This window comes from Rhinatrema bivittatum, chromosome 4, assembly GCF_901001135.1.
Source record: "Rhinatrema bivittatum chromosome 4, aRhiBiv1.1, whole genome shotgun sequence".
NCBI lineage: Eukaryota > Metazoa > Chordata > Amphibia > Gymnophiona > Rhinatrematidae > Rhinatrema > Rhinatrema bivittatum.
Window position 1 is genome coordinate 412,016,051 of NC_042618.1, and position 26,021 is coordinate 412,042,071.

The 26,021-nt window shown below is 43.4% G+C and overlaps 1 protein-coding gene across 7 annotated transcripts in view; it reads left to right on the top strand.

The window, feature by feature from the left end:
• The window catches only part of USP19 (ubiquitin specific peptidase 19), a 239,525-nt gene that overhangs the window by 41,830 nt on the left and 171,674 nt on the right, over window positions 1-26,021 (top strand). For all 7 annotated transcript variants that reach the window (XM_029601227.1, XM_029601228.1, XM_029601226.1 and 4 more), the window contains 7 exons: window positions 9,641-9,769; window positions 18,132-18,268; window positions 18,737-19,222; window positions 20,451-20,811; window positions 21,334-21,490; window positions 21,669-21,740; window positions 23,021-23,136. In XM_029601227.1, coding sequence (XP_029457087.1) covers window positions 9,641-9,769; window positions 18,132-18,268; window positions 18,737-19,222; window positions 20,451-20,811; window positions 21,334-21,490; window positions 21,669-21,740; window positions 23,021-23,136 — 1,458 coding nt within the window. The remainder of the gene's footprint in view (window positions 1-9,640; window positions 9,770-18,131; window positions 18,269-18,736; window positions 19,223-20,450; window positions 20,812-21,333; window positions 21,491-21,668; window positions 21,741-23,020; window positions 23,137-26,021) is intronic.

Genomic DNA, 26,021 nt, shown 5'->3' on the forward strand with positions numbered 1-26,021 from the left:
GGAATGGAGAACAGTAGATTGGATGGGATGTGGTCAAGTGGGTGGGATGAGGGCTTCATCTTCCTAAGGATGTTTTCAATTTCTAAGGCGGACGTCTGCTCAAGGGAAGCCATCGAAGCTGTAGTTGCTTTATATTGCATGTGGGTTGGGTGAGAGTGTTGTGTGCTGGTAGTGGGAGGGTAGTTCGGTTGAGGAGAGGGCACCTTGAGAGGAGCGAGGAGGGTGTCTATTTTTTTCTCAAAGTAGACCGCCAGTTCGTTGGCTTTGTTGGATGCTTGTGTGTCTGGTATAAGAGGGGTAGTTGGTTTAGTGAGGGCTGACACATAGGAAAACAGAGCTCTAGAGTCGAAGATAAAGTGGTGGATCTTTTTTGAGAAGAATTCTTTCTTGGTTATATTGATGATGTTTCTGTAAGAGTTTAGGCAAGATTTATAAGCCAAGAGGGTAATAGTGGACGGGTTTTTTCGCCACCTGTGTTCCTTACATCTTAGCTCTTGTTTGAGCGACTTCAACTCCGGCGTGAACCAGGGTTTCCTGTTGTCCTTTTCAGGATGGAGCAATTTCGTGGTCATGGGGCATACTTGATCAGCCACCCTATTGGTGATGTTGATCCATGAGGTAGTGGCAGTGTTGACGTCTGAGAGGTTTAGTTGAGCTAGTTCTTTGGATAAATGAGAGCTGAGGATTTCTCCAGTACAGGGTTTTCTGATGGCGACTGAGGTTGCATGTGTAGTTTGGGGAGGGTGTTCCATGATCTCTAGAGCCGTGGAGATGATTCGGTGGTCCGTCCAAGGGACCTGTAGGCATGATGGATTGTTAACGGACGATATTCCTTCATTTAAGAAAATGAGGTCTAACGTGTGACCTGCCTTGTGGGTGGGTTCGTTGACAATTTGCCTGAACCCCATGTGGCCGAGGGAGGAGAGTAGGGTTTCGCAGTTGGTGGAGCGAGGTAGGACGTCCACGTGCAGGTTGAAGTCTCCCATGAGGATCGCTGGTTTTCCTGCATTAAGATGTTTGGCGGCTAGTTCAATGATGGGGGATGGGTCTGCCTCGAGAATTCCTGGGGGAGCGTAAATCAATCCGATTAGAAGGTATTTTGATTTGAAGAGGGCAAATTCGAGGTTGGCTGTTGTAATTGTGGCTTGTAGGGTCAGGCCTAATCCTTTTTTGGCAGCTAGGAGCAGCCCTCCTCCTCTTTTTTTGATCCAGGGAATAGAGAGTAGGTCATAAGCCTGGGTAGGTAGCTGATTTAGAAGTACTGTATCTGTAGTTTTTAACCAGGTTTCTGTGATAGCACAGATGTCTGGTTTAGTATCGTTTAGGAGGTCGTTGAGGATGTGTGATTTTTTTAGAGATGGACTGAGCATTGAATAAAGTCAGTGAGAAAAGTGCCAGGCCTAGTAGTTGTGTGCAAGGCGTTATAGAGATGGGGATGATCCTCTGTTGTCGGTTGCGTGAATGTGGGTAGGGCTTAGGGAGTCTCCTCAGACGGTTGTAGAAGATAGGAATGTTGAAGGATCGCATGTTGGCTACTGGAACTACGGGCAGTGCTGGTAGATCGAGTGGGGCTCGAAAGGGAGGAGGCTGTGGCTATGATAGCTGGTGGAGCTCTGAGGCTTCTCAGAATGCTTGAACCACCAGGTTGTGGTAGAAGAGGGCAGAATAAGCAATAATGGAGGTGAAGCAAAAGTTGAGCCTTACTAGAGGCAGAGTCTCCACTTGGGTCTGCACGAAGGGGCGAGTAGCACTGTTGTGGTGGGGTAGTGTAGCGAAAGGAGGGCCTTTCGTCTGAATCCTCACAAAGGCTCACAAAGGAGCGCACTAAGGGGCAGGACCCTTAGGTTGTGCTCCTTTGGGTGCGCGACGCCCCAGGGAGCGTCTGCAATTTAACATAGAAACATAGAAACATAGAAATGACGGCAGAAGAAGACCAACCGGTCCATCCAGTCTGCCCAGCAAGCTTCACACATTTGTTCTCATACTTAACTGTTTCTCTTGGCTCTTAGTAACCTTATGTTCTAATTCCCTTTTCACCCCCACCATTAATGTAGAGAGCAGTGCTGGAGCTGCTTCCAAGTGAAATATTAAGTTTGATTAGTTGGGTAAGCGGCAGCATAGCTCTCTGCCATGAAGCAGAGGGCAATGCTGGAAATGTGTGAAGTATCAGTTTTTCTTTTCCCCTGTCATTGAAGCAAGGAGTCATGCCGGACATGCACCGAAAGTGAAGAATGCCTTGAAAGTCACATTAACTATCATCAAATATTGAAAAGCCTAATAATTGGTAATACCTATAAGCCCATGAACCCATCCCTGTTTTTTTTCTTTTTTTCTTTTCTTTTTTTAATTGGGAGATGGATGCCCTTCATCCTTCTACTCTGTGAAGGTGGACACCTACCACCGGCCACTGGCATCCCGCTCCGTTAATGCCTCTGTGGCTACTGCCGCTCCATGCAGTGTTTTACTACCTGCTCTTTATATGCGTCCTCTAGAACTGATGGATCCCATCCCTGGGTTTTTTTATTATTTATTTAATTGGGAGATGACAGCCCTCCATCCTTCCGCTCCGTGAAGGTGGACACCTACCACTGGCCACTGGCATCCCGCTCCGTGAATGCCTCTGTGGCTACTGCCGCTCTGTGCAGTATTTTACTACCTGCTCTTTATATGGACACCTACCACTGGCCACTGGCATCCCGCTCCGTGAATGCCTCTGTGGCTACTGCCGCTCCGTGCAGTATTTTACTACCTGCTCTTTATATGTGTCCTCTAGACCTGATGGATCCCATCCCTGTTTTGTTTTTTGTTTTTGTTTTTTATTTAATTGGGAGATGACAGCCCTACATCCTTCCGCTCCATGAAGGTGGACACCTACCACTGGCCACTGGCATCCCGCTCCGTGAATGCCTCTGTGGCTACTGCCGCTCCGTGCAGTATTTTACTACCTGCTCTTTATATGCGTCCTCTGGACCTGATGGATCCACAATATTTATCCCATGCCCCTTTGAAGTGCTTCACAGTTTTGGACTTCACCACTTCCTCCGGAAGGGCATTCCAGGCATCCACCACTCTCTCCGTGAAGAAATTCTTCCTGACATTGGTTCTTAGTCTTCCTCCTTGGAGCCTCAGCTCGTGACCTCTGGTTCTGCTGATTTTTTTCTGTTGGAAAAGGTTTGTCATTGTCTTTGGATCGTTAAAGTTTTTCAAGTATCTGAAAGTTTGAATCATATCACCCCTGCTCCTCCTTTCCTCCAGGGTGTACATATTTAGATTCTTCAATCTCTCCTCGTATGTCAACCGATGAAGACCCTCCACCTTCCTGGTCGCCCTTCTCTGTACCGCCTCCAACTTGTCCTTGTCTCTTTGTAGATACGGTCTCCAGAACTGAACACAGTACTCCAGGTGAGGCCTCACCAAGGACCTGTACAAGGGGATTATCACTTCCCTTTTCTTACTCGATATTCCTCTCTCTATGCATCCCAGCATTCTTCTGGCTTTTGCAATCGCCTTGTCGCATTGTTTCGCCGACTTCATATCATTAGACACTATCACCCCAAGGTCTCTCTCCTGCTCCGTGCACATCAGCCTTTCCCCCCCCATCGAATACAGTTCATTCGGATTTCCACTCCCCAAATGCATGACTTTGCACTTCTTGGCATTGAATTTCAGCTGCCATATCTTCGACCACTCTTCCAGCTTCCTTAAATCCCGTCTCATTCTCTCCACTCCTTCCGGCGTGTCCACTCTGTTGCAGATCTTAGTGTCGTCCGCAAAAAGACAAACCTTACCTTCTATCCCGTCCGCAATGTCGCTCACAAAGATATTGAACAGGACCGGTCCCAACACCGATCCTTGCGGTACACCACTTAAAACCGCTCTCTCTTCAGAGAAAGTTCCATTTACCATCACGCATTGTCTTCTGTCCGTCAACCAGTTTGCAATCCAGGTCACCACTTCGGCACTCACTCCCAAGCTTTTTGTTTTATTCACCAGTCTCCTGTGCGGAACCGTATCAAAAGCTTTGCTGAAATCCAAGTAGATGACATCTAGCGCTCTTCCTTGATCCAATTCCTTGGTTACCCAGTCGAAAAAGTCAATCAGATTTGTCTGACAGGATCTTCCCCTGGTGAATCCATGCTGCCTCTGGTCCATCAATTCTCCGGACTGTAGATATTTCACTATTCTCTCTTTCAACAGTGACTCCATTACTTTTCCCACCACCGAAGTGAGGCTAACCGGTCTGTAGTTACCAGCCTCTTCTCTGTTCCCACTCTTGTGAAGCGGGACCACCACCGCTCTTCTCCAATCACTCGGCACCACTCCCGTTTCTAGGGATCTATTGAACAGGTCACACAGCGGACCCGCCAGCACATCTCTGAGCTCCCTCAGAATCCTTGGATGAATCCCATCAGGCCCCATGGCTTTGTCCACTTTCAGATTCTTTAGCTCTTCCCATACATTTTCTACTGTAAAATGATTTTCATCTATTCCACTACCCTCCAGCTTCTTGTGTAGAAATGGTCCTTCTCCAGGGTCTTCTTTAGTGAATACAGAGCTGAAGTATTCATTTAATATTTCTGCCATTTCTTCGTCTCTCTCCACACATTGATCATTTCCACCTTTCAATTTCACTATACCACTATGGACTTTTCTCTTTTCGCTGATGTATCTGAAAAATGTTTTGTCACCATTTTTTATCTCCTTGGCAATCCTCTCTTCCGCTTGACTTTTTGCCAACTTGATTAATTTCTTCGTCTCCCTCAGTTGAATCAAATATTCTTCTTTGTGCTCCTCCCTTTGGGATCTTTTATATTTTTTGAATGCTGTTCTTTTAGCTTTAATTTTGTCAGCCACCTCGTTTGAGAACCAGATAGGTTTCATTTTCCTTTTGCTTTTCTTTACATTTCTAACATAAAGAGTAGTTGCCTTGGTGATTGCTCCTTTTAGATTGATCCACTGCTGTTTAAGGGCCTGAAAACAGTGCTGGGCTAGACGGCTGGGTTAGGGGTGGGAGCAGTATCACTCACCACGTGGTCCTGCTGCTTCTCTTTATTTTGCAGGTTTCTGAGCCCTCTTGTCCCTTTTTTTCTCTTAATTTCCCGGTTCACTGTTCACTGCTGGCTCACAGAAGGGAGGGGTGAGCGGGCTCTTGCCCCGACTGAGCTGTGCCGACCGCACGAGCCCCTGCAGTGGAGGAGGACAGAGACTGAGAAAGGATCCTGGTAGAAAGAGGGACGCCCAGGGAAGCGTCTGTAATTTAACCATATCCCACGTAACTTAGTCTTAGTCATCGTAACTAATAGGTAACTTAGCCCTAGTCATCTTGTAATTGTATATATATGTGTGTGTGTGTGTGTGTGTATATATATATGTGTGTGTGTGTATATATATATGTGTGTGTGTGTATATATATATGTGTGTGTGTGTGTGTGTATATATATATGTGTGTGTGTGTGTGTGTATATATGTGTGTGTGTGTGTGTGTATATATGTGTGTGTGTGTGTGTGTGTGTATATATGTGTGTGTGTATCTACCTTATAAATGGGCTCTGACCGACGGCCCGCAAATGCGCAGTAGAGAGCAGCTCTACCACGCATGCGCGGGCGAGCACGTCGGTCAGAGCCGAGCGTGCCCGAAAAAAAAAATGGCGCTGGGGCCGCAGGAGCAGCGGCAGTCAGGAGCAGGAGTGGCGGTGGCGAGAAGCAGGAGTGGGAGGAGCAGTAGCAGCGGCAGCGACGAAAACAAAATGGCGCTGGGGTTGCAGGAGCGGCGGCAGCGAGAAGCAGGAGTGGGAGGAGCAGTAGCGGGGGCAGCGACGACGAGCAGTAGCGGCGCCGCGCGCAGGAGGGACCCCCCGGAGATCTTCCGTCTGCCGGTTGTGGATGATCTGAAAGGGGAGGAGAGGGAGGAGAGAGGGGGGAAGGAAGGAAGGGGAGAGGGGGGAAGGAAGGAAGGGGAGAGGGGGGGAGGGAGAATAGAGGGAGAGACTAGAGGGAGGAGGGAGAATGAGGGGGAGGGAGTGGGAAGGAAATGGACTGAAAATTTTTTTTTTAAATGTAGCCTGTTGTTACGGGCTTAACCTATTTTGTATTACATTTCGTTATTGTATTTAATTACAGCCTATTTAGTATTACTTTTTGTTATTGATCTTTGGTTATTGTTCTGTTCACGTTCCCTGTCAAGCACTAATTTAGTGTAATTCTCTGTTTATTGTAAACCGATGTGATATCACTATTGAACTTCGGTATATAAAAACTGTTAAATTATAAAATAGCCTAGGTGCACACATTTGTGCACCTAATTTTAAGTTTGTGCATACCCAGTTTCACCAGTTCTTCCATTAGTTTGCCCAGTATTTTGCTATGTCCTCCCAGCTATGTCCTCCCAGCTATGTCCTCCCAGCTCCCCTGGTTCTTTAGACTGCACTCCCTCCAGTTACCCCAGACCCCTCTAACACCTCACAGATGCTATAAAAGGTTTGTTTGTTTAAAAACGTACACCTCCTCCATAGCAGAAGTAAAGTTATGCAGCGCTGGACCCGGGCACATGCCCAGACATGTTCATCTTTTTGGCCCTGCCCCGAAACGCCCACACCATGCCCCTTTTTTCTCTGACCTGACACATTTGTGCATCAGCACTTATAAAACAGAGTGGACACGTGCAGTGGATTTCGGTGCACATCCAGCTTTTAAAATTCACCTTAAATTATTACTGTTGCACAGTGACTTCAGTGCTCACCCCTCTTGGGCTGTGAATGCCACCTCTGCAGCACCCTCTGTGGCCCAGTTAATGGACTTCTCCAAGAACTTATCCAAACCTTTTTTAAACCCAGCTACACTAACTGCATTAACCACATCCTCTGGCAACAAATTCCAGAGCTTAATTGTGCATTGAGTGAAAAATAATTTTCTCTGATCAGTCTTAAATGTGCTGCTTGCTAACTTCATGAAGTGCCCCCTAGTCCTTATATTATCCAAAAGTGTAAATAACCAATTCACATCTACTTGTTCAAGTCCTCTCATGATTTTAAAGACCTCTATCATATCCCACCTCAGCTATCTCTTCTCCCAGCTGAACAGCCCTAACCTCTTCAGCCTTTCCTCATAGGGGAGCTGTTCCACCCCCTTTATCATTTTAGTTGCCCTTCTCTGTACCTTCTCCATCACAACTATATCTTTTTTGAGATATGGTGACCAGAATTGTACACAGTATTCAAGGTGCGGTCTCACCATGGAGGATACAGAGGCATTATGACATTTTCCGTTTTATTAATCGTTCCCTTTCTAATATTTCCTAACATTGTTTGCTTTTTTGACTGCTGCAGCACACCGAGCCAACGATTTGAAAGTATTATCCACTATGATGCCTAGATATTTTTCATGGGTGGTAGCTCCTAATATGGAACCTAACATTGTATAACTACAGCAAGGGTTTTTTTCCCTATATGTAACACCTTGCAGTTGTCCACATTAAATTTCATCTGCCATTTGGATGCCCAATCTTCCAGTCTCGCAAGGTCCTCCTGCAATGTATCACAATCTGCTTGTGATTTAACTATTCTGAATAATTTTGTATCATCTGCAAATTTGATAATCTCACCTGTCATATTCCTTTCCAGATCATTTATAAACATATTGAAAAGCACCGATCCAAGTACAGATCCCTGAGGCACTCCACTGTTTACCCTTTTCCACTGAGAAAATTGTCCATTTAATTCTACTCTCTGTTTTCTGTCTTTTAACCTGCTTGTAATCCATGAAAGGATATCTCCTCCTATCCCTTGACCTTTTAGTTTTCTTAGAAATATCTCATGAGGGACTTTGTGAAATCACCTTTATCCACATGTTTATTAATCCCATCAAAAAAATGACAGATTTGTGAGGCAAGATTTCCCTTCGGTAAATCCATGTTGACTGTGTTCCATTAAACCATGTCTTTCTATATGTTCTGTGATTTAGATCTTTAGAATAGTTTCCACTGTTTTTCCTGGCACTGAAGTCAGGCTCACTGGTCTATAGATACCCAGATTGCCCCTGGAGCCCTTTTTAAATATTGTGTTACATTGGCCACCCTCCAGTCTTCAGGTAAAATGGATGATTTTAATGATAGGTTACAAATTTTAACCAACAGAACAGAAATATCATTTTTTAGTTCCTTTAGAACCTCACAGGTTTCATGCTTCGGATATATTTTAAAAAGTTTTTATTATGAGTTTTTTTTGCCTCTGCGACCAACTTCATTTCAAATTCTCTCTTCGCCTGTCTTATCAATGTCTTACACTTAACTTCACAATGCTTAAGCTTTTTCCTATTTTCTTCAGATGAATCCTTCTTCCAATTTTTGAAGGATGTTTTTTGGCTAAAATAGCCTCTTTCACCTCACTGTTTAACCATGCCGGTAATTGTATTGCCTTCCTTCCACCTTTCTTAATGCGTGGAATACATATGGACTGCGCCTTTAGGATTGTATTTTTAAACAATGTCCATGCCTGTTGAACACTTTTAACCTTTGCAGTTGTACCTTTCAGATTTTTCTAACTATTTTCTTCATTTTATTAAAGTTTCCCTTTTGAAAATGTAATATTAGAGCTGAAGATTAACTTATTGTCCCCCTTCCAGTTATTAGTTTAAATTTGATAATGTTATGATCACTATTGCCAAGTGGCCCCTCCACCAATACCTCTCTCACCAAATCCTGCATTCCACTAATTAAATCTAAAATAGCTCCCTTTCTCGTTAGTTCCTGAACCATTTGCTCTATGAAGGAGACCTTTATTACATTCAGGAACTTTGTCTCTAGCATGTCCTGATGTTACATTTACCCAGTCAATATTTGGATAATTGAAATCTAATCAAAAAATGTGGAACCCAAAGTTGTTTGAAATAGTAGCCTAAGAAGGTGTCAGCAAGCCTGACGTTGTGTGACTTTATCAAAAAGACACCAACCGGTCTTCTCAATCATTCACCTTCATCATACTTTAATACATCAAAAAAAAATTATTTTTATATGCTTTTTTTCGTATTCAATAAATTTAATAAGAAAAAAAGCATATAAAAAATATTTTTTTTTTAATGTATTAAAGTATGATGAAGGTGAATGATTGAGAAGACCGGTTGGTGTCTTTTTGATAAAGTCACACAACGTCAGGCTTGCTGACACCTTCTTAGGCTACTATTTCAAACAACTTTGGGTTCCACATTTTTTGATTTGATTTTCTGTTGTGGTGAACCGACGACTCTTTTTGTGTAAGTGGTAATTGAAATCTCCCATTTCCTAACATGTAGCAGATGGACTCAGGACCAATGGGTATAGTGTACTCCTGATAGCAGTTGGAGATGAACCAGATTTCAATCTGACGTCAGCCCTAGTACATATACCCCTGCAGGAAGTGTAGCTCTTCAGTATTTTCCATCTCCATAGCAGTTATATTACTGTACCACCAAATTGATTAGCTTCCCTGATTTTTCTTAGCATTTCATCATCTGTCTGACCATTTTGCCTTATGATGGAACCACAGTATCAACATATTTTGAGTTTTTCCCTTTTCTTCCCTCAGCAGTCTGAAGCAAAAAGATGCTTTTGTTATCATTATCATTGTGGAGTCTGTGTTGATTTGTGCTTTTTCTTTGCCCTTCACAGAGATGTTGATAGATTGGAAACAAAATTCAGATGAAATTATTGTGAAGTTGAACCCTGGAGTTGGGACTTTAAAGGTGGAAGATGTGGATGCTGCTTTCTCAGACACTGACTGTCTCATTAAACTACCAGGTATGTAGAGAAGATTCTTCTCAAAAGGACTGTAATGTGAAGTATTTGCATTTTTCTTCAGCTAGGTTTCTGATTTATGTTTAAATCTTTATTTATTAATAGCAAAACAACTGACATGGTGTAATATTTTTCCTTTACACACATGCCAATTTAGAAGCATGAATCTTTATGATCAAGAGCTAATTTACCTCTCACCCTTACCCCAATTGTCTCAACATACATAATATACAAAACAATTTTCAAATAAAATTCGTTACATCCATCAAATGGTGCAAGAAACAAAGGACCTCATAACTAAAAGTCATTTAAAATCAATCTCCAAGCTCTATGAGGTTGAGAGTCCAGATAGAATCTTCAAATTTATTGATAAGCGCTCTTCGTCTTGAACGATTTATTCTTAGCACATAGTTTTTCCGTCACCGCCATACTGTGTAAACCATTCCTCCAGTGCAAGAAACTAGGTGAAGTAGGCTCACACCAATAATGCAGGATTGTTTTTTCACAAGAAGGTAAGCCTTTTTCAACCACAAACCTATATACCTGTGTCCAGCTGGAAAAAAAGATACATAATCAAATAGCAAAACATCTGGAGAACAAGGTATATCAATTTCAACAACATGAAAGATATCTTAATATTTTTTTCCAAAATAGCTTGAATATTGTGCAAGACCAGAATGTATGATCCAAGGTACTAGTTTTTGTTGAGCATTTAACATGGGGATCAGATGAAGCTAAGTTAATTAGAAATGCCTGCCTTTGAGATATACGTTTCTAATGAGATTTTACGTTATATTACTCTTAATATATTACTGGTTGTACTATTCATAGTTGTAAAACATTGAGAGCATTTCTTGTCCGTAAGTTGTAATTGTAACTCTTGCTTCCATTTCCTTAATAAAGAATCAAAATCAAATATAACTTTTTTTCTGCTTTAATATTGTATCAAAATGTCCTTCATAAAAGCCCATGTTGGCATAATAAGGCAGGAATCCATGATAGAATGTAATGTCTAGTCTGAAGATCACAAAAAAAATCTTTTTACTCTTTACCAAAAGATTGATGTAACTTATTAAAAGGAAGTAGTTTGCTCTGTGTATCTAATAATTGAGAAATCTTGTGAAGGCTTTATTGTGATCACTTAGAAAACATTCCGTAATCCATACCTGGTTTAAAAAAAAAAAAAAAAGGGCGCAAATCTGCTACTAAATTGGGTGCATTTAAACCTCCCTGGGTCCAAGATTTCATCAGTTTCTTCTTCCATAGGTATTTCCTCAAAGGTTTATTAACTCAAAGTATTTCTTGCATAGACAAATAGGATGTAAACTAAATATATAAATCCATTTAGACTTTCTGATTAATATATTACTTTCTGATACCTTCGGTCATGGAAAGTTTGTTTTTTTTATTTTAACCAGTGCTTTGCCTGGTTAATTTAACACCTTTGTCCAGTGCACTAACTGTGTATAATTGGGTTCCTTTCAAAGTATATCCTGGTGCTGGCACTCAAACATGAGCATTTCTCACTGATCTAATTAAGCACTGAGTCAGTGCATTAAACCATGTGAGGAGCAAGAGAAGAGAAACAGGGGAAGGAGAGCTGAAAATATCAGATTTGGACAAAAGGGAGGAAAGCGACTAGAAATGTGATAAAGGAGTGGAGGGAAGGCAAAGAATAAAATAATAAAGGATAAGCCAAAAGAAGGACAACTGAAATGGAAAAAAATTGTGTGTGTGTTGTGGGGAAGGGGCAAGAAACAGAATAAAAGCTTGAATCTATAGACAAAGGTTGCAAATTTTTATTTTTTTTTCGAAAGGAAAAAGTTAAAAACAGGTTATTGCAGCTCACTTGAAACTGAGTTAAGTAATATTACTGCATCAAAAGCCTAATGATTGAAATTGCCCCATGCACCCTAAAGTTGTAAGAGAGGGAAAAGAATGCTGTGATAGAACTGGGTGAGAGGGACATTGAGTTTTTTATGTAAGAAGTCCTGAAAACTAGTTAGAAAGCGGACAAGATGAAAGGTAAGTATTCGGAGCAACCAGAACAGCATAAGTACCAGAGCTTCGAAAATATAAAAAAGGGAGGGGCTGCAAGAGTGGAAAAAGTGTGGAGCTGCAAAGCTAATAGGAAATTGCATATTGTAGAAGCAGAGAGAAGGTAGGAACATTGAGAAATCAAGTCATTAGAAAACACGAGGTCCTTCTGCTGGCCTAATGTTGAACAGCAGTCTTAGTGCTTGCCCATCTGCTGAGGTTAACTTGTGGGAGTAAAGCTTATTTAAATTGTAGCTCCTGCTCACACCCCACATTAGTCCAGACAAGTGGGTTTTGCATCCCTACCAGCGGATGGAGGCAGAGAAAAACAAACTTTGAGACACTGCTACTTAACCAAGAGTTCCACCTGCAGTCCTCAGTATTTCTCTGGCTCCAGCAGATGTTAGAGGTGCAAAACCTGCAGTCTGGAGTTTAAAAAAAAAAAAAAAAAAAGAGAAGAGAGAAGGAGAATTAGCTCCCTGAGGTGTTAGGTGCCTTTGTGGGCCAACCCTCAGGTAGAGCTGGATGAGTGAGGGGTTGGTTATCCCTGGTGGTCTTGACCCAAAGCATCTAAAGGGCTGAAAGCCAGGAGTTCTGGTTCCCTCAGCTTTTCTGTGGTCCCCTCAGCGATGCCTGTCAGCAGACACGGGGAAGTACATTTTTGCTTTGTTTCTGGGGAGTTGTAGCTTTCATTTAAAAATAAATAAATAAATAAAAGTGTGTATTTTTGCAGCCGGGAACCAGGAAAGTGTCAGTGTCTGAGCGGCGAGGCAGGAGGGCGAGCGGGAGAGCGTATGCTTTTTTTTTTTTTCTTGGGGCAGGAAAGCGAATGTATGTGAACCAAGTCTGCCAGTGCTGCGCATAGGGGTGTTTGCCGACTGCATGTGCAGGCCACTGACCACGGGAAGTTATGTCGGGCCTGCGGGGGGAGCGGCTCGTTTCTCTCTGTGGGTGTCCTGTGTACCGCTTGTGCTGTCGGGGATGAGGAAACCATCGGAGGCTTCTTCCTGGTGGATCACACGTTCTTCAGAGGTTGTGCCACAGGCCTCGTGGGATTTCAAGGAAACAGCAGCCAACTTGTCCCTGTGTGCTTGCAAGCGTGCAGCTTCTAAGGAGGCCAGGGATCTCCCCACTGTTGCAGGGAGTTTCTGGTGACCAGGACGCTACGGGAGAACCGGTGGAAGTGGCAGTCAGCGGGGATGTTAGAAACTTTGTCCTTCTCCTCCACAAGGCTTTTTTAACTAAGTAAGGAGTAGGAGGTAAAGGTCAGGTGCTCCAGAAGTTTCCACTTTCGGCTAAGAGAAGCAAAGAGAGGCCGTCGGGTGGGGAAGTAGAATCTTCCGTTTCTTGGGCCTAGAAAGTGGTTCACGTGAGGATGTGGACACTGCTTCGGACTCTGATGAGGAAGGAAATCCTTGGAGTTTTTTTGGAGCTGATCCGGTGGTTAACCCAACAGTGATCTGCTGGATGATCAGGGGCTCCTAGTTCACATGGCACGTGGCAGGCAGGCATCTGAAAGGGATGATCCTAGGGTGGTCAGTTTGTTCCAAAAGGAAGAGTTGGTTCTGCTGATTCTTCAGGTCTTGAATGAGCTGAGAATTAAGGTCGTGCAGGAAGAATCAGATTATGAGGGAGTGGTCCCGGTTCTGGATGGCAGTCGGGGACCTCCAAAAACTTTCCTCTTCCTAAGAAGTTAAAGAAGCTGGTGACCTGGGAGAGGGACTCTCTCTGGAAGCTGAGCTGAAGGTCAGTAGGGCAATGGCGAAATTATACTTTTTGCATGAGGAGAAGCTGGAGCTTTTGATAATGCTGAAATTGGACGCTTCGGTTTCAGCGGTGACCAAATAGGCGACCATTCCAGTGAGGGGTTCGGCAGCCTTGAAGGATGTCAAGGATAAGAAATTGGAGATTCAGTTGAAGGAGGATGTTTGCAGTCTCAGCTTTAAGTCTCCGAGTGGCAGTCTGCAGTAGCCTCATGTAGTGAGCCTGTGTCTGCGTTGGGCGCAGGAGGAGGAGTCTGGATCTTTGGCCAAGGCCAAGCAGGCAGCCTTCTAGAAGTGGGGGTGGCCTATGTGGCGGATGCACTTTGCAATCTAGTCAGGACTTCCGCCAGGAATATGGTCTCTACAGTTGCAGCATGGAGACTATTGTGGCTGCATAATTGGTCGGCTGATGTGTGGTCAAAGTTGCAACTGTGCAGTCTTCCCTTTAAAGGAAAATTACTATTTGGGGAAGATCTCGAGCAATTGATAAAGCACTTGGGAGAGTCGAAGGGGAACAAGCTGCCAGAGGATTAGAAGACATTTCCACCTTGTGTTTGCTTTCGGAATGCGAGGAGATTTTGTTCCAGTAGGAGCGCTTCCTCTTCCTCCCAGAGTCAAGCAGGAAGGCAGCAGTCCTTTCGAGGAGCATGTAGGCCTTCTTGGGATAGTTCTGATCAAGGAGCCGAACAGGTAAGGCCTCTGAATGAGGCCAGGCCAGTCCACTCTTTGATTGAGGCTCGGAGGAGGAGTCGACCAAGATCACCACAGACCAATGGGTGCTGGAGGTGATAAGAGACTGCTGTGCCTAAGAATTTTCACGTCCGGTCAGAGAGGTGTACGTAGTGTTCCATTGCACATCCCATGCCAGGCGGGAGGTGGTGCGAGAAACATTGCAGTGATTGCAAAGTCTTGACACCATAGTAAGAACATAAGAACATAAGAAAATGCCATACTGGGTCAGACCAAGGGTCCATCAAGCCCAGCATCCTGTTTCCAACAGTGACCAATCCAGGCATAAGAATCTGGCAAGTACCCAAAAACTAAGTCTATTCCATGTTACCATTGCTAATGGCAGTGGCTATTCTCTAAGTGAACTTAATAGCAGGTAATGGACTTCTCCTCCAAGAACTTATCCAATCCTTTTTTAAACACAGCTATACTAACTGCACTAACCACATCCTCTGGCAACAAATTCCAGAGTTTAATTGTGCGGTTCCCCCACAGGAGCAGGGTCTCGGAAGGTACACAGTTTATTTCGTAGTTCCAAAGAAGGGAGGGTACATTCTGGCCCATCCTTGATCTTAAGAAGATCATTGTGACCCTAAAGGTGCCACATTTTTCACATGGAAACGTTGCGAGTGGTCACAGCGATTGTTTGCAAAGGGAAGTATCTAGCGTTGTTAAACTTTACAGAAGTCTACCTGCACATTCCCCTATGCCCAGATCATCAGAGGTTTCGGCGGTTTATGGTGTTGTGGGAACATTATCAGATTTGGACTCTGCCCTTTGGATTGGTGACAACACCACAGACTTTCACAAAGGTGATGGTAGTAATTGCCGTGGTGCTCAGGAGGGAAAGTATTCTGGTTCACTTGTACTTGGATGATTGGCTCATTCGGGCAGAGTTGGAGTCATTGCTGGGTGCAGCGAGTCATGACTTAAGTTGCTGGGCTGGGTCGTGAACCTGGCAAAGAGCAATCTGGTCCCATTCCAGTCGCTGGAATACCTAGGGGCTTTGTTCGCTACTTGAATGAGCAAGGTTTTTCTCACATCAGAAGAGTGACCAAGCTCCAGTCAGAGGTGCGGCGGCTATTACGGCTTGCAGTGCCCAGGGTCTGGGATTATTTGCAGGTACTGGTGACTATAGCTTCTATGCTAGAGTTGGTGCCGTGGGTATTTGCACACATGTGGCCTTTGCAGAGGGCACTTTTGAGCAGTTGGAGTCCACTCTCGGAGAAGTTTCAGCTTCCTTTGCCTCCCCAGGGGTGTGCCAGGTCCAGTCTCTCTTGGTGACTGTCATGTCCTAATCTGGAGAGAGGAGAGGAGCTGGAAATTCCAGACTGGGTGGATTACTATCACAGATGCCAGCCTTGGGGGTTGGCGGGTGGTTTGCTAAGGTCGAACGGCTCAAGGCTGATGGTCAGTATGGGAAGCATCCTGGACAATCGGCTGGAAGTGAGAGCAGTCCGCAGGGTGCTGCTTGCGTTTTTCCCGCAGGTGCGGAATCGAACAGTGAGGGTTTTCTCCAGCAATGTGTTGACAGTGGCGTATATCAACCGTCAGAGTGGGACTAGGAGTCCTGGGGTGGCTCAGGAGACCCAGGAACTATTTGATTGGCCGAAGCATTACCTGGCAGGGATAGCTGCGTCACACGTGGCCAGAGTGGACAATGTGCAGGCAAATTTTCTCAGCAGGCAGCGTTTAGATCCAGGGGAATGAGAGTTTTTCCTGGAGGCCATGGATCTTGTTAGTCAGATGGGGTACGGCCCAGTTGGATCTGTTGGCTTCTCAAGTCGGTGCCAAGATGACTCGTTCTTCAGCCTGCGAAGAGAGGTCGGTTCGGAAGGGATCGATGCGTTAGTCCTCCCGTGGCCAGCGGACATTCTTCTGTATGTGTTTCTTCCATGGCCTCTAGTGGGGAGAGTTTGAGATGCATAAGGGTCATCTGAGAAGGGTGGTGTTGGTAGCTCCAGAGTGGCCGTATTGCCCATGTTTCGCCGATCTGTTGCATCTCGCAGTGGACGGACCCATCAGACTAGGACATCTGCAAGGGTTGCTGCGCCAGGGACCCATTTTCTCAGATTAGGCAGATCGCTTCTGTCTTGTGGGCCTGGCTTTTGAGAGGTGACGATTGTGCCTGAAAAGGGTACTAGGAGCGGCTATTGCTACTTTGCTGCAGGCCAAGAAGGCCTTTTGCCTCCCTGGCTTATGTCCAGTTTTGGAAGGCATTTGAGTGAGTCGTAGTGTGTGGAGGAAGGTCATGATCCTTTTGCGTGTGGAGATGTCGCAGATTTTGGCCTTTCTGCAGGCAGGTTTGTCAGAAGGGCTAGCCTACAACTCACTTTGGATACAGGTAGCAGCCTTGGAGTACCTTCGAGAGAGGATTCAGGGGAGATTGCTTGTGGCGCATCCGGACGTGGTTCGTTTTCTAAAGGGGTGAAACATTTATGTCCTCTGTTCCGTCAGATGTGTCTGCCTTGGAACCTTAATTTGGTTGTAAGGGTTATGTGTGGTCCTTCTTTTGAGCCTTTGAGACATACCTCTCTGAAGGACTTGACTCTGAAGATAGTATTCTTGGTGGCGTGTCTCGGAACTGCAAGCACTGTCGTGCAGGGATCCTTTCCTGCGTATTTCAGATGATGGAGTATCATTGCATATGGTTCCCTCCTTTTTGCCGAAGGTGGTTTCCTCCTTTCATGTTAACCAGGTGGTGGAGCTTCCCGTGTTTCGTCATTTGATGGCAGAGGTGCCACATGCGAGGGAGCTACATTTATTGGATATTCGTCGGACTCTGTTGCGTTATCTTAAGATCACTAATGGGTTTTGGCGATGGGATCACCTGTTTGTCTTGTTTAGCAGGTCTTAAGGCCTCTAAGGCATCAGTGTAACGTTTGGCTGAAGGAGGCAATCTTGTGCACGGTTCCGGAAGGGTTGCGTGCCCACTCTACCAGGGTACAGGCAGCATCCAGGGCAGAATGTCAGTTGGTTTCTCCACAGATCTGTCTGGCAGCGACATGGTAAAACTGTAAAGTGAAGACCAAGTATTGCAGATTGGATGTGAGAACCCAAGAGGATGCTTCCTTTGGGGAAAGTGTGTTGCATACTGGTCTTTCGGATTCCTGCCTAGTGTAGATGGGCTTGGGTACATCCCATTGTCTGGACTAATCTGGGGTATGATCAGGAAAGGAAAATTGGTTCTTACCTGATAATTTTTGTTCCTGGAATACCACATATCTGTGCAGAAGCTCATCCCCATAGTTATGAACGACTGGAAGGTATCTGATTGTAAATAGTACAGATATCTTTCTCCTTGTTTGGTTGAAGGTTTTCAGTTCCTTGTTTGGATGTAATGGCTCAAGATCAGGAAGTCCAACCGGTACCTGCTTGCCTTGGAAGGGGGAGTTCTTTAGTGTTGCTTGGGTATCCATGTTGGCTTGGGTACAGTTTCAATACTGAAGACTGCAGATGGTGCATTTGGTTATGTAGCAGTGTGTCAAAGTTTTTGTTTTTTTTTTTTCTCTGCCTCCATCTGCTGGTAGGGATGCAAAACCCACTTGTCTGGACTGATCTGTGGTATTCCAGGATCGAAAATTAACAGGCAAGAACCAATTTTCCTTTTTTTTTAATTTTATTTTTAGATGTCAATATCTTTTTAAAAAATAAATTAAGTGGATGATTTGTGAATTTGGTTATCATACCTATTATTTTTGGAAGTTTGCACCTATCTTTTAAAGTAAACATCCTGCAGGTTGAGACAGACTGAAATCTTACATGATGTTACAGTTCTGATCCTGGCCTGCTACTCATGTTGACCTATGACTATCTCTGATGTGTGTTCCCTGCAGATGGACGTCAGTGGAGCTGTAACTTCTATGAAGAAATTGAGAGCTCCTGCAGCAAAATCCAGTACAAAGAGAAAGGGAACATTCTGCAACTTGTCCTGCATAAGAAGATCCCCTTGCACAAATGGCCAGGGCTTCTGGTAAGGCCTCCCAGACTCTGTGCATGGAACGGCTTCCCCTTTCAACAGTATCCTTCCTTGTCCCAGTAAATAACATTCCCTTTCCTCCTACGTTCTCAAGTGTTTTGAGTGGTTGATTCCTCCTCTGCCTTGAATAACACAGCTGAAAAATGTTAACCCAATTCATCCAACTTCAGGTTCTTTCTACTGCACTAATGCTCTTCTACCACCCATTTCTCCACTCCTCCCAAAAACATACATTTAAAAACCTTTTTTTTTTAGGTAACAAGCTATCATATCTCTCATAGCTTAAGTGGTATTTACCTTTTTTTTTATTTTGTGATCAGCCTTTTTTTATATGAACCTCCTTTTCTCTTATAAATAAATGGAAACCATCTGATGTTAAACTAAGCAATTGATTACTGTAAGCTCCAGATGCAGACGTTTTTGTCATGAGCTGTTCTTAATGCCTTTTGTTTTGGTTTGCAGAAAAAGAAGGATGGAATGCGAGAGCAGGGAAAGGTGGCCATGCATAAGGAGAATGAGAAGAAGCCACTTTCTCAGTTAATTCTACCTGAACAACCACAGTCCCCCACTCCTTCTCCGGAGTCTACCGAGCCCAAAAGGAGTAAACAGGAACCCCGAAATGTTAAACGTGCACAGGAAAGGCGTGCTGCCATGGCAGGTACAATTGTCAAAACTGCCACGCCAGAAATGACTTCATCGGACCTAGGTGGCCAGATGGACCCGAGTGCTAACTGTGCAATACCTCTCAGAGCTGCTGTGCCAGAAAAAGAGCCAAGCTCCAGGCCTGCTGCCAGAAGCCTGAAACTAAACAACTTTGAGGAATCCACTTTGTTTCACTGTGGGAAAGTGACTATCCATCAGAATGCCAGGGTGCCACATGGGGCTGAGCCCACTGCTCAGAAAGTGGCTGCAGCACTCATTGACCCACAGGCTGCTAACAGCGAAGAGGTGAGAGCAAGTGGTTGTGCATGTTAAGGGTGGTAGAGATTCTGGGTGTGCTTAAAGGAGAGTTTACATATACAATTGGCAGTGAAAAACAGATCATGTTTTTAGATAACTCAGTAGGCTAGTAGTAGGAGGCAGTTAAAATCATTAAGGATGCCTCTTATACGTTGTCGCCTAATGTATTTAAATCTGTTACTACTTACCCATTCCAACCATTACGGATATGGGTGCTGCTGTGCTCATCTTCATCAGATCCTATGTAGACGTTTTACTAATACATAGAATGGATGTAATATACACCACCTGAATAGTGCATTTAGGGAAGGGGAGTTTGAAAAGAAGATGCCCTGCAATAAGGCAGCATTAAAGTAATATGTGGAGTAAAATAGGTTTGAACAAATAAAAGAAGGGAGAAAGGAAAAAGACCCCAAAATAAATAGAACCAAGAAACCAGCAGGTTGTGAGCAATCTAGCTATATCTTTTGTTTTTGAAAGGAGTGTGAAGCCAGAGAAATGATGTATTCCATTACTAAAAGTTCTTTCTTCCCAACTTGGCTCCTCTCTTGCTTTTCATTGAAAAGGCTTAGGGAACCCAGAATTGCTTAATTACAAAGGCAAATGTTTTGTTTAATGCCTCACCACTCCGGAATGAGTCTCCAGTGAACAGGGTAATATATGGCAAGCTGGGACGAAGGCTTCCAGTAGACTTTATTTTTAAAAATATATTTTATTTTTTTTAACTTAAAAGATTCATGCAGCTTTGTTTGGAAGTATTCTCATTTTTTTGGAAGTCAAAATAATAAAGCAATCCAAAGTTTTGAAGAAAAACAATCTTTCACTTTCTTATTTTTGGAGATTAGTTTCATCACTTTTGATGGGTAAATTGTATATTTAACAGACATGTAACCTTTGCAGCTTTGCATCACATCTACCATGTAGCTCTGCACCATCTCTATATTTTGTGAATTCATTAATGTAAGATGCCAAAATAAAGTATACAAAAAAGGCTGTTTACAGTAAACAGCTGCCATTCTATGTACTGTCTGATAGTCAGAGGTAAATATTCCTAACAGAGATTTTAAATGTGCATAGCCTTCAATTGAAGGTGAACTGGAGTTAACTAGAAACAGAGTTGAAAGGGTCTGTTAAAACTCTTGTTGCAATATTTTTCTTGTAAGAACTTTTCCCATCAGTAGCTTTGAAAACAAGTGTTTATTTCTCTTACTAAAAGGCTGAAGATACAGAAAAGGAGAAAATAACACTTGAAAAGCAGGGTCTGTCATTCACCTCCGAGATGTGCATCCCCCATCCTGTTTCTTCTCCACATTTGCATGAGAAGGACCTTCAGACACTTAGTTTATTGGGAGAGCCAAAGACCAAGAGCTCAGAACAGTGTGAACCAAAAGTAGTGGAAAAGGTTACCGAAGGTCAGCAGCACCTAGCTTCAGAGGAGAAGCGTGCCGAGGTGAGAGATCATGCCATGGAAGTTGCCCCAAGAATACCTTCCCCGGACAGTTTTCCCAGACTGAGGGAGGATAAAGAAAAGGGCGATCAGTCAAAGGAAGATGTTTCGCTGGAAGAAACAGCTGAAGGTAATAGTCTACTGTGATGTTCAGGTGCTGGAAACTCTTTGTCCACTGCTTTAAGTATGATCATTATTATTATTATTTTTTGCTAATTTTTTCATGGTGACTTGTGAACCCCTGTTGAGCCTTTGGCAGGAGGAATTCCAGTGGTGCATGGTCCCAGAGAGGCTGCTTTGAGTGAACACTTCGGTGCATACTGATCTTCAAGTTTACAGAAAAATAGTGCCGCAGGCTATATTCCAACTACACTTTCTGGGCTCATTTGAAGCTAGCTGTCTTTTGGGTAAATTAGGTTGCAGTGCTGCTTTAAGGGGAGACTTCTCTGTTTATCTGAATAGAGAATATAACCTGGTCATGTATAGATGAACAACTGAAGTGTGTTTCCTCTCAGACTGGTAGACAGCCTTTCTTGCTGCTTAGGGATGTGGTGGCCAGTTTTGCTCTTGGAGTCTGAACCATTTTTTCCTCTCCTTGGGATATTAAAGAAACGTAATTTTCCATTTTAACCCTTGACTACTTTCTCTCTAGATCCCGAGCCCATTGTCAGCCTGACATTTGTGAAAAATGACTTTTATGAAAAAGGGACGGATGCGGTGGTGGTACATGTGTATGTGAAAGAAATATGCAAGCCCATGTCCAGGGTGCTCTTCAGAGAACAGGATTTCACACTGGTATTCCAGACCAGGTAAAATATAACCGAAAAGGTAAAAATGTATGTCAAAGGGCAGTGATGGGGGAAAAAATTGATGCATGGGCTCAGTGCCAGGCTATCCTTTACGCATGTGGGGAAGAGGTGTTTGAAAGTGTCCTGCCTGTTCATCTTTGTTCAAACTTGTAAAATGATGGCTTTCTCATTTTTGCAGTGATGTAAAATTCTTGCGACTTCATCCAGACTGTGGGCCAAACACTGTGTTCAGGTGGCAGGTGAAACTCAGGTATAAATCCTCTTCTCACTGGCTTTTCAACTCCCTCCCGTCACATCATTTGGTATACTTGCCATTGTTGCACCTCAAGCCAAATGTGCATTTTCTTCCATTACCTTCTTGTCCAGATGACATAAGGAATCTGAATATACTTAGAAATCCCAAATTATCAAAATGAAAAACAGAACGCCTCAATCAAATAATAGGAAGCTTAAAATACCAGAAATCGGATACCACAAAAGTTGATGTGTTTTGAGCTTGAAAGGTGATGAGCTAAGTGAATGTTGAGGAGTGGTCTAATTATAAAGAAAACTCTGAGGAAGACAGAGATGGGGACTTCATTGCAACAATCTAGTGTGGAATTCTAATGGCTGCATTCTGAAAAAGATGGAGCTTGCAGGAGCTCTTAAAAGGAAGCCTAAAGTAAACTTTAAAACAATTGAACCAGTGGTTTGGGGTACAGCTTTCAAATTTAATGTGAGCAAAGAATTGTGGAGAGCCATATTCAAAAGCATTTAGCCTGAGAACTCAGAAGTTTTGGGCATTTTTCCTGCTAAATTCTAGCCGGATTTGTTAAATAAGTTATCTGGCTAACTGCAATATTCAGAGTTAGCTGGATAACTTATCTGGTCACTCTGGTCTGACCGTAGACCTGTCCTAAAGTTAGTCGGATAAATTTATCCGGCTAACTTTAAGTAGCCGATTATATTCAGTGGCATGGTGGTACCACTGAATATATGGGCTAAATTAGCCAGATACGTTTATCTGGCTAAATTAGCCAGATACGTTTATCTGGCTAACTAGCTGAGCTGCACAGCAGCTGAATATGGACCTCATGGTTGCTGTGGTAGTCCACTTGGCCATGTAGAATTAAAGGTCAGCAAACAAGTGATAGGCAATACCTTTTCATTGGACTAACTTAATACATCTGTAACTAGTCTTCAAGATTTATCCTGCCTTCAGGTCAGATTTAGTGTAAAGGAAAAAATATCTTCCTGGTTGCATTTACACAACACGACTGCATTGTGCAGCTGTACAAATGGTTTTTGACATGTGAAAGCTTTGCCGATCTTATCTTTTGCCAGCCTTTTGAGATCTGTTTTCGCTTTTAAAAGAAAATTGGTTCTTTGTTCCATCAGAACTAGACACTGCACAAGGTTTGGGGCAGGGGCCTATATTGTCTGATTTAAATCAGGGTGCCATTGCCATACTGAAAGAAAACCAGTCCCTGTCCATTCTCACGCTGACCTAGGGAAATCATCAGTGTGTTTCTTTGCTGTCGTTGCCTGCAGGAATCTTATTGAGCCGGACCGGTGCTCGTACAGTTTCACGGGTTCTCGCATCGATATCCACTTGAAAAAGCGTCATAGCCAGAGATGGGGAGGCTTGGAAGCTCCAGCCGCACGAGGTCTGCACACTGGCTTCTCCTCCTTACCCTAATCGAGATTCAGTTCTGGGTGAAAGACGGTACAAAGCATACTCAGTAGTTTAAGGAAGAGATCTTGACATGTGCTACCTCTGAGAGGATACTGTTATGGAGAAGTCATCACTGTTAGGTTTCCCAGCGATGTTAACTAGAACCTGCAATAAGGAAAGTTCAGCAGGTTCCAGCTAACGGACTGGGTAGAGAAAGCTCACTCTGCTGTCCAGAATAAACTTGTTGGGCCCGATATTCAAAACGCATGAAGTGCTATTTAGCCAGATAAATGGGACATACACGGCTAAGAAATGGCTGCTGAATATGCACCTATGTTCAGCGGCCACCATTTAGCTGTATAAGTCCCTTATACAGCTAAAGGTTACACACACAAAATGGTAGGTGTATACTGGGCGGATCGGGGCAGAGCAAGTTAGCTGTATAATTAATACGGTTAACTACTGATATTCGGAGGTAGCCGCATAAGTTTACTTCTAAGTTTAGATGCCCCATAGAGCAGGTCTAAACTTAACTGAGTAGACTTATCTGGCAAAGTGAGCACATATGCGCATATATTCAGTGGCTTTGCAGTGCTGCTGAATATACATTGTAGCTTAGCCGGATTAGTCATATCTGGCTAAGTAACACCAAAAACAGCAAAGCAATAATAAAAGTGCAAGCACAACTTAAATTATTGTAAAAAAAATAAATAAATAAATAAAAAGTAGGGCAAAGAAAACTTCTTGTCCAAACTCTTTTTTTTTTAATTGAAAATCAGTGAATAAAACAGGCAAAGGAACTCTCAGAGAAAACACTGAACCAGAGTATATCAATCGCATTTTCATACATAAAGAATCAGTATCCCCTTATTCTTAACCCCACTCTTCCCCCTCCAACACTCAGTCCCATTTCAGGAGTAATACCAAGCTCACATATACGTACTGTTGTATACAACAATACAGAGAAAAATCAAAAAGAAAACTTTAGCTAACACAAGATCTCATATCATGTTATGTAGGGGCCCAGGCCAGAGGATCATGCTTAAACCCCAGCATTCCCACTTACTGATGACCAATCGACATAGGGTTGTCAAACACCATTAAAACGTGGTAGCAATCCATTCCATATCGCTTTCAAGTGCCCCATATGATACTCTCTTGAGCCTTGCCTGGATGGGAGCCATGGCTGGGACCTCAGGAGAACACCATTTACATGCTATTTCTCCCTTTACTGCAAGCAGGGTTTGCATTAAGAATCTGTACTTTATGTCAGAAAATGACTGATTCAAAATACCTAATGGGAACAATTTGGGATCCAGAACTACTGTCTGCCCATTAAGAATCCTAAAAAATGAAAGTGTTTCTACCCACAGCCCTTGAACATATCCTCACATCCTCTCCAGCACTCTTCAGAAAAGGCAGGAAATATCTTATGAAGTTTAGCCGGTGTTAAATACCACCTGTATAGTACCTTGTAACCAATCTCCATAACACCCATGGAAACGGAAATTCTTTTCACAGCTAGAAAACACTAATCCCATTCCGCCACTTCCAAGGGTCCCTCAGATCTTGTTCCCAAGCCCTGATATGAGAAGATTTAGTCTTTAAATCTGCGTTCAGAATATTATACATTTTGGAAATAGACCTACGAAGAGTATCAGCTTGATCACAAAATCCCTCGAAGAGGGTCTTACCCTTCTCCAGGTTGGAAATTATCCCCTTCTGATTGACAAAATGCAATAATTGAACTAGAGCAAACATATCTCAGTGAGATACAGAGTAAGTGTCCTGAACTACTTGAATAGGAAGTACCCATTGACCTCCCCATACTTGTTCCAGGCGGGTTAATCCAACCGATGCCCAGCTAGAGCACAGAGCAGAATCTAAGCCTGGAGGAAATTCCTTTCGAAACAAAGAATGGTAGTAATAATTCCACTCCTCCACCAAAGCTAGTCTCCACTTTTTCCAGATGTGAAAAGTAGTTCTCAAAAAAGGAGAAAGATCCTGCACCCTTGTTGCTTTTCCCATTCACACTTGCATAACAAGGGACAACTTCTCTGTCCAGCTCTCCTTTATGTCCACTCAGGTTGGGATCCTCCTGAGTCTTGTGCCAGTCCAGAATGGCTCACAACTGGGGGGCCGCATAATATCACCCCAAATTAGGTACCCCTAGGCCACCCCTCAGCTTGTTTAAATAAAAGGTTCCTCATGTTACCCTTGGAGGTCTATGTTTCCAAATAAATCTGAATAACTTTTTCTGCCACAGCCTTAAAAATTTATCTGGGATTTGAACAGGAAGAGTCTGAAAGAAATAAAATCTAGGAAGGACGTTAATTTTCACTGAGGAGATCCTGCCCAACTAGGAAAGGTCCAGTCTATCCCACTTGTCTAGGTCACGAACTATATTTTGGAATAAAGAATCATAATTCAAATGTAAAAGACTATCTCCCTCAGGGCCAATTTTCACCCCCAGATATTTCATTTATTCTTTGGTAACCCTAAAAGGAAATGAATCTTTCAGATGTTGAATACACCCAGCAGTGGCTGAATATATTCAAGATCTCAGACTTATCCTCATTCACCTTGAATCCAGATACCAAGCCAAAACTACGCATTTCCCCCAGCAAAAAAAATGGAGAGATTCTTAGGTGATTCTAACATAAAACATCATCAGCAAAAAGTGTCATCTTATAACTGGAGGTCCCTAGTGAAATACCTTTGATCTTGTCTTCTCCCTGAATCCTAGCAGCAAAGGCTTCCAAAGACAGGGTAAATAACAATGGGGATAATGGGCATCCTTGTCTCGTTCCCCTTCTAACCTCAAAGGTATCAGTATAATCTCCATTAATCTTAATACAAGCCTGAGGATGAAAATAC